A 9,445-nucleotide genomic window follows, 5' to 3' on the forward strand; every position below is an offset into this window, starting at 1 on the left:
TTGGTTTGGTCTTTCGAGACAGGATTTCTCTGTGTAGTGCTGGCTGTCTTGGAACTTGCTCTGCAGACCAGGAAGGCCTGGAACTCACAGAGATTAACCTGCCTTTGCTTCCCTAATGCTGCAATTAAAGGTGTGCACCACCATTGCTGAGCCACCAGTATTTTTATAAACTGATAAGCTACAGCTAGCACCAAAGGAAAATTACAGATACTTTTCTTTATCTGCTAAGTCATCAATTTCCAATGGAGAAAAAAAAAATTAAAGAGGAAAATCAGAAAAATAAACATGATTTAAAATGTCAGGCTAATTATCTGAACCCTCAAAACCTAAATACTCTTAGGTATTTTAAAACAAACTTATGGGCAGGGGAGATGGTTCATTGGGCAAAGTGCTTGCCACTCAAAGCTGATAACCTGCACTCAATCCCACATACAGATGGAAGGAAGAACTTCACAGAACTCCACATGTGCTCTACAGCACCCCAGTGCCTGCACAACAACACATCTAATAACAGCAAACAGTTTAAAAAGATAACTATTCATGTATAATTTTAAACATAAACTATATATATATATAATATATATAATACTAAATAGTATTATATATAAATATATATAATAGTATTATATATATATATATATATATAATACTAAAGTTTAGAACAAAAGAACCCTTATAAAGCGCCACTGTGAGTTGTTTTCTCTTTCCAATCTATAAACAGAGGTCTTTTGTCCTGGGTGCTGTCAACTACCAACACTGACCTAGTACAAAGGATGACAGTGTCATGTGAGATTTTTCTTTGAACTTAAACACTGTCCTCCTTAGATTTTTAAGGATATTTTACGACTAATATCACCTTCTACGTGTATAACATCAGTTCCTAAAGACACTGACCTCTATAAATGTACCAGAAAACTAAATTAGCCTAAATAGAGCAAGCACGGTCACAAAGGACATCTCTTAGAGAAGTTATCTATTAGGTCATCAATGTTAGCAAGATATACAATTGCACTCTCCTTATAGCCACTGCTTTCTAAAGAATTTTGTAAGATTTCAACTAAACAATGTACAGCAGTACAGCTTCTAAATGTTTGTCTGGAGATATCTTGACAATGTTTATGTGCATGCTCATGTTTGTATTTAGAGAGAGAAAAATAGACATTAAGTTTCAGAAAAATATAAATTATTAAAGAATGAGGTTTTACATATAAAGGTTTAAAAATAAATAAATAAATAATTTTAGACCCTAAAACAATCATTTGACTAAAAAGAATATACTTTCTGATTATTTAAAATAAACTTAATTACTTACCTGTGGTGTCCAGGAAACAGAAAACGGGACAGGAAAGTCCACAACACAATCTGGTGGCTCTACAGGATACTGTGACAAAGCATGAAAGTAGGTCATTCCTGTGTCTGTGTGACAAGCTGACATGAGGCATTTCATAAAAACTAGACACATTAGACAAAGCATTATTATCTCAATATACATACTGATGTAATACTTGTGTGTGTGTGTGTGTATGTGTGTGTGTAGATATATATATACCTATGTATTCATGCATGAATACATACACTGAAATTGCACTATTATGGTGTCACTAGGAGCTGACTGGCAGCCACCCCAGGCAAGGTTCAATGATGTGGGGGTTCCAGAAAGTATTGAATGGACACCATCGACCTGAGTCAGCATCCATGCTGCTGGTATGATCTAAGGGACCAAAAACTGAGTTTCAGTTTTTCTCAAACAGAGATTAAACCAATTGTTATTTAATTATTCTGATCATAAATTAGATTCCAATTAGCTTCAGTCACCAACTGAGTAAGTGGTGTATGCTAAAATAATCAAGAAGCACACACCAATCACTATATGTCATTATTAATTTAGGTGTGATTTCCCATAATAAGCAACTACTCGTAATAAAAAGAAACAAAAGACAAAAAAAAAAAAAAAAAAAAAAAAAAAAAAAAAAAAAACAAAGAAAAGAAAAATAGAAATAATGAAATACCTTGTGCATCATTGGGGGAAAATAAAACAACAGTTTTAAGCAAGAAAAAAATTTTAAGATTGGTAGAATTATTAGAAAATTAATTACTTGGTTATATAAAAAGAAATGATAGTCATAAGAACGAATCAGGTTTCTAAGTTACCAAAGATTCAAAGGTTTTTTTTTTAAATTTAATTTCTTATTACAGAACTATATTTCAAGATCAATTAAAATATAATTCTAGAATCTTCAAAGTCATTTATAATTAAAGATACTCATTACTTGCCATTAAAACTAAATTCCTTAAAAGAAAATGAGTTTTGCAAAGTTTCCTATGACAAGCTGTTTTAAGTCCCAGGTTTCACTTTGCCAGTCTCTCATTTTTTCATTACTTTATTGAGTAAAAGTCATAAGAGGAAGGGAAGGAGGAAGAAGAGGAGAGATAGCTTTAACATGTTTTTTTAAATTACTACATTTGAAGCTAATGTTTTCCAAAGAATTAGCATTTTACTATCAAGGTAAGTTTGACTAAAATGAAACTAAATATTAATAGACAATAATTAATTCTATCTATAAATATAAAGCAAGTAGCAAAATTAATAGAAAGCCCCAGAAAAATATTACAATCCTTAATTATAAAAGAAGAAAATGAAAAAAAATCATGTTAAAAAATGACAATGGCAGAACTTGAAGTGTTATGAAGATCTATTTCCTCTAAATTATCAAGATTCTTTAAAAATATGCAGGTGGCTAGATGCTCAGCAGATTAAAGGGCTTGCCGCAAGCGTGACATTGTGAGTTCAATCCAGAGAACCCACATGGTGGAAGAAGAGAGCCAACTCCCAAAAGTTGTCCTTCAGCATGTGTACCACCACAGTGAGCACATACACACACAAGAAAAATGATTAGACAGATTCGTAGGTAGGTAGGTAGGTAGGTAGGTAGGTAGATAGATAGAGAGGCAGACAAGATAGACAAGCAAGCCAGACAGACAGGAAGATAGATGGTATGTGCCCTCAAAACATTCCTGTATCAGAAATATAAAATTTGATTCCCTCTGGGTTGTTACCCATCCATCACCTAAGGATCTTCGATTGTTCAGTCTCGGTTCTAACTTAAAGAGTCATCAGCATGGCTAGTGTAATATAAAGGAAGGCCCTCACTTATGTAAGGTTCAGTCTAGTAAATACCACAAGTACAATGACATGGAGAGATCCACACTCAAAGGAGACAAAAGAAGCAAACTCAATACATGATTAACCTGTGTGTACCAATGTGGCTACTGGACCATCTGAAAGATGATGACATCTGCTTAATATATTTATAATGGTGTGAACGTATATGGGCATTTGATGAATTAAACTGATCTGTAGTGGTTTTACTGAATATTTATTCTAAGATCGACAAATACAAGGATATGATATACATATTACTATTACACAAAATGCCAATTTGTTCAAATCATATAAATTTGTTTTAAACCATATAAATGAAGAGAATAAAAAAGCAAATTTTATATGAATAGGAGTTTATGAGTAATTAAAATATAAAGTTACTTCAACTTTTATTTTGGAAATCTAATTGACAACATATACTGTGAGTATAGGAATAGAGCAAGATGCCACACACGTGTAATTCTAGTATCCAGAAGCCAAAGCCATAATCATCACAGGCTAATGCCTAGTCTGGTCTACACAGCCACTTCCAGCCCAACCACGACTGTAGAGTGAGGCTCTGATTCAAAAACAATGATTTTCAATTGTAAGTGTTAAGAATTGCTCAGTGTAATTATTCTGTAAATCTCTCTTGAAGAAAGCCAGGTGCTAAATTTTTAAGGAATTATATACCATGAAGTACATATATTTGTTGCAATAGTTCTTAGATTCTGCAGTCTCTCACTTCACAGCACATTCCTTTGTCAGCTCTGACCAAAGCAGGACCACTGCCCCACGTGATCACACAAACCACAACAGAAGGGTTCGGCCTCCAAAACACACCGCGAGCCGTGCTCATCCCATAGGAAAACACACCGGGAGCCGTGCTCATCCCACAGGAAAATACACCGGGAGCCGTGCTCATCCCACAGGAAAACACACCGGGAGCCGTGCTCATCCCACAGGAAAACACACCGGGAGCCGTGCTCATCGCACAGGAGCAATTTATTTAGTTGTTTGTTTGTTTACTTATTTACTTGTTTGTTTGTTTCAAGATTAATTATTTTTAACAACAGCTGTGTACCTCAAATCAGTACTGTATTCACTGTGGTTCAGAGTTGATGAAGACAATGGTTGAATTATGAGAGAATGTGTTTAAAAATAAAAGCAAAACAAAACAAAAATGTACTCCTTTAATGTTGTCAAGTCAAGAACACGGGTTCATGTAAGTACAAAAGAAAACCAATTTAACATTTGTTTTTTTTTTTTGAAAAAAAAAACATAGCTTGTATTAAGATATTATTGCTACAATCTTACCAAATAACTTTAGTGATTAATGTTTCTTAATTGATATTCCTAGGCCCAAACACTGAGTGGGGAAGGGGAGGGGAACAGAAACCACATATTGAAGACAAACTTGGCCTATCTGTAAGTCTAAATTAAACCAACAAATCTAATAAATCCCACCAAAATAAGATTAAGATCCCCTTGCCTTTTTTGTTTTTTGTTTGTTTGTTTGTTTTTTGTTTTTTGAGACAGGGTTTCTCTGTGTAGCCCTGGCTGTCCTGGAACTCATTCTGTAGACCAGGCTGTCCTCCGAATTCAGAAATCTGCCTGCCTCTGCTCCCAAGTGCTGGAATTAAAGGCATGTGCCACCACTGCCCAGCTGCCTTTTTCAAATACAAAATATCCCCCATCTCCTCCCATCTCAAATAAAGCTTTGACTTTTCTCTGCCAGTGTTTGCCTGTAATATGTGTTGTGGAACTATAGATGTAAAACAGAAACAGGAAAATATTTTTAGAGAAATATCTCATCTGCATTACAAAGCTGTATTTTTAAAAAGTAGCAGATATAATGGAACATACTAATATCATTATTTGCAATATCACCGATTAATGAAGTAAATGTTATACTTAGAAAAAAACTTTTGCTACACTGAACTGAAAAACACTTAAAATTAATAAAAAATAAACTAAGTCTTTGAAACATACTTAAAGGCAGTGTGACCACAAAGCACTGCCTGCTTAGCACCCATAAGCCTTTAGCCTTGTGGACAGAGGTACTTAAAATGGCACACTCTGCCCTTCCTATCTATTGGCAAGGCAGCTTTCATCAGTGATCCTAAATACAGTCACCTGAATGAAGACACAGAAAGAACCCTTGTTGTGGCCAAGTGTACTTTATACAAGGATAAAAACTGATTTCTTCTATTCTCTTTTTAAAGCATACCTGTTAAAACTTAAAAAGAAAATAAAACTCTTTATTTTAATGAAATAAACCTCTAACTCACTTTAAAATTTAACTAGATTTATACACAACTAAATTGTTGCTATTACACCTAAATGTCCCATCAGAGACAACTTTCCTGTGCTACCCACTACAGCTTTATTTGTTTATTTTGTCTTTTGAAAACCTTAAATGCCAGACACATTTTTAAAAAGGACAAACACAATTGATCTTTTCATCACTAGAATCTTCTGAAATGGAAGTGATTGATGACTCCCAGAAACAATAAAATCTGGATGTCCTGGCGTCCTTTACATTTCGGTGTTTCCCCAGTCCTTACTAAGGGATGATTAATATGTTCAGCTCCCTTGTTTATTTCTTAAAATTCCAAATCTAGAACTAAAGAATAAAGATGAAATGAAAATATAAAATAAATGTTTTGTGAATGGTTATAGATCACTAGCATATATAAGCTTATAAATAAATATAACCTTTCTGAATTCTTAAAATATATACTCCCAAAACAAATAATAAACTGTGAGTGTGCATGTGCAAGCTCTGTGTGTGTGTGTGTGTGTATGTGTGTGTGTGTGTGTGTGTGTGTGTGTGTGTGTTAGAGGGTGGGGTAAGGAAAAAGATTAAAAACTACAAAAACAACTCAGCCACAAGTAAAAGCAAAAGATGTTCCCAGAACAAGGGTAACATCATGGTGTTCAGAGCTACTGACTCCTTAATGTTTCTTGATAATAAGGTCCACAATTTTATGAAATTTGGAATAAATTAGTGACAAGAACTTAACTAGGCTTTTGGAAACTGGATGAATCAATTTCTTGAGGCTTTTCTAAAATCAATTTTTAAAATCACCCATGTCGCTTAAAAATAGCCAGCACTTTTAAACAGTGAAAATATTCAGAGTCCATCTCTGAAAGTATTTCCTGACCACAAGAACAAGTCACGTACCTTCGCCTTCAACTTGATAGTGATTAGGTGCTTTCTACCAGAGGCATCGTCTGCTTTTAACTTGATGGTGCTGAAGGAACTATCCACACATGTGAGTCTGTGAGAAGAAGAGAATAAAAAATGATCACACAGAGGTGGGCTATGAGGTGGGGAGATGGGACCATTCCTACTACTACATGGAGAAAATTAATCAGGAATTTCTGCATGCCAGCTTTTCCTCCTGCTATAGATTTACTGCAGTTAATACACCAGCCTAGTGCTTAATGCAGCCATAGATCTCTGGATTATTTACAATGTGTGTCAAGGCTCATGCTGTGGTCAGTGAGCACTATGTTTCGCTTTTCCATCACTGGAACCTTTGGCACACACAGCATGTTTCTGTCAGCCTCTACTTATATGCACATTAAACTTCCTGTCAAATTCTTTGATCCATTTCTGTAGTTTCATACAGTATGGGATTTTTATACTTCCTTTATTTGTTTTTCCCCTCAATGAACTTCTCCTTTGTTATCAGTAATGTTGCTGTACAACAATCTGGCTGGTATTAGTTCACACACTCAAATTAATCCTATGGAAAATGTTGTATAAACATGGGTATGAACTGGTTTCTTAGCAATAAATTTCCCTTTTGCACAAAATACAGCTTCTGACACTTAACCTAGGCATGTATTCAAGATGACTAATATTTTAAACACATAGCTCAAACTCAATTGTTTTGGCTTTGAATCGCTCTAAATGCATGAATTCTCTACAATATCCTTTGAAATACATCATTCTGTAAAAATACAGTCCCTTGAGTACCATAAGCTACTGCCAAAGTAGCCCAAAGTTAGCAGTGTGTTTACTAGTCCATGGCCATGTGGATGGCTCTTGACACTTTTACAATACTCTTCCCGTGTAAAGATAAAAAGTGGACTGAGAACGCTGTGCAACTCATCACCCCGACGGATGGAGAACTCAGGATCAGAAGAAACATTTGCCTCCAAACACAGGTGACTTTTTTTTTAACATCACTATAATTCATATGGTTACTGGTCAGTAACAAAGGAAAAATGGTTCAATTAAAGAAAGCACTGGACAACAAAGGTGTGAATCACTATTGAAAAACAGACAGGAATCTGAGAAGCTATGTTAACAATGGATTAAGGCATAAGATGAAGCTATGTAAATTATAAGTTCTTTCTAAACAGTAAAATGTCCAGGGTCTTAGAAAACAAATGAAAGTAAAATTATGGTAGAAAAGATGTTTGTTTGCATGGTTAGTGTTTTTCCCCATTGATACCTTAAAAACCTATTAACCTTCCCACATCCAAAAACTGTAATCATCTGTCTCCATCACCTTTTCCTGAGTTCTGACACATGTGCACCTAACTGAAAATTTCTTCAGATACAAAATGAAAAGAAGCATATGCATTTATTTATTTTTCCTTTATTTATAAGCAACAGTATTATTTAAAAATAAAGGGATTTCTAAAGTGATGAAACTCTAGTTTCAAAAATAACAAGCATTAGCACTGATTAAACCAGAAGCATTAACTTTCATGAAGACCCAGCTTTGAAAGCACTGGCTAAAACAGATGAAAGTGGGTGGGTTCCCACTTAGCAAAAGAAAAAAAACCTGTAAATCAGGGTGTGATTGTCAGTGGCCAAAAATATGGGCATTTCTTTTTAACATAAGAGATCAAAATGGAAGATATATTTTTAAACTAAATTATAAATAATAACACATGCAGAAAACTTACAACTGTTCTGCTATTAACTTTTCAGTGAAATAATCATAGCATTGAGAATCAAGCAAGACAACAACTTAAAAGAATGATAACTACCAAAACTGATGGCAATCTACTTAATACCTGAAATTTAAAAGAAAGAGATGACAAACCCAGAGAAGCACAAAGAAAAGGTCAAAGTAAAGATTAATAATGATGAGATCTATAACTACTAATGTGATTCTCAAGAGCTACATATTGAACTAATTGTACACGGATGGGATTTAAAACAGACTAACCTAATATGTTCTGTATCTCTTGAAATACTGTACTTAGTTTAATCCACAACTAAGATTATTTAGCTTTTTTTTTCTTGCATTGAAATCGTACTGACATCCATGGGCAGCCTACATCAAAGCACAGATGGAGAGGATGTAGGCATGTACTTCTTCAAACCTTGGACGATTCCATTCTGACTGCTCAGCACTACCTGCATCATTCCTGACTATTCAAAACTGCTCACCTGATCACGCTTGCCACTTTATTTCTCTTCATAACATCAATCCATGCTGTCTCCTGTGTCAACATTAGCCCTGCCTTTTAAATCAAATCGACTCCTTGCCCCAAAATATTCAGTTAGCCCCCATTCCCTGTAGTCTCTAACCCACCAGTGGAAATCCTGCAATCTAGACTCAAAGCATTGTCCTTTCATGTGAGCTCCTGGTTAGTTTTATTTTTCTTTTTTTTCCCCCCTCTTTTCTTTAGTCAACTCAGCACAAGTGTCATCTAGGAAGAGTGAACTTCAATTGAAAAAGGACCTCCATCAATAAACCCACAGGCAGAATTTATTTGAGTAATGACTGATGTGGGGGGCATATCCCCACCCACTGTGGGTAGTGCCAGGCCTCAGCACAATTCTCAACCTGTACATCCAGACTCCTTTCACAGGGGTCACCCAAGACTATCAGGAAACACAGATACTGTACTAAGATTCATAACTAGCAAAATTATAGTTATGAAATAGCAACATAAATAGTTTTATAGTTGGGGGGTCACCACAACATGAGGCATTGTATGAAAGGCTCACAGCTTTAGAAAGGTTGAGAACCACTGCCTGAGCAGGTGGACCTGATCTATATAGGAAATCAGGATGAACAAACCAGTAAGCAGTGTTGCTCTGTGGTCTCTGCTTCAGTTCCTGCCTTCAACTCCTGCTCTAACTTTCCTACATGATGAACTAAATAAAAGCTGTAAGCTAAAATAAACATGCTCTTGCCACATTACTTTTGGCCGTAGCATTTATCACAATAATGGTAACCAGGCTAGAACATATAATGTGTTTTCTTTTCTTTTCTTTTTTTCTTTTTCTTTTTTCTTTTTCTTTTTTTTTTTTTTTTTTTTTTTTTT

The 9,445-nt window shown here is 35.0% G+C and overlaps 1 protein-coding gene across 4 annotated transcripts in view; it reads right to left on the reverse strand.

Annotated features, from left to right (window-relative positions):
* Nucleotides 1-9,445, reverse strand: part of Fancl (FA complementation group L) — a 68,479-nt gene that overhangs the window by 30,056 nt on the left and 28,978 nt on the right. For all 4 annotated transcript variants that reach the window (XM_031342089.1, XM_031342092.1, XM_031342090.1 and 1 more), the window contains 2 exons: nucleotides 6,330-6,426; nucleotides 1,313-1,381 (listed from right to left, as the gene is read on the reverse strand). In XM_031342089.1, the coding sequence (XP_031197949.1) occupies nucleotides 1,313-1,381; nucleotides 6,330-6,426 (166 nt within the window). The remainder of the gene's footprint in view (nucleotides 1-1,312; nucleotides 1,382-6,329; nucleotides 6,427-9,445) is intronic.

Source organism: Mastomys coucha, unplaced genomic scaffold (genome assembly GCF_008632895.1).
Source record: "Mastomys coucha isolate ucsf_1 unplaced genomic scaffold, UCSF_Mcou_1 pScaffold22, whole genome shotgun sequence".
Taxonomy (NCBI): domain Eukaryota; kingdom Metazoa; phylum Chordata; class Mammalia; order Rodentia; family Muridae; genus Mastomys; species Mastomys coucha.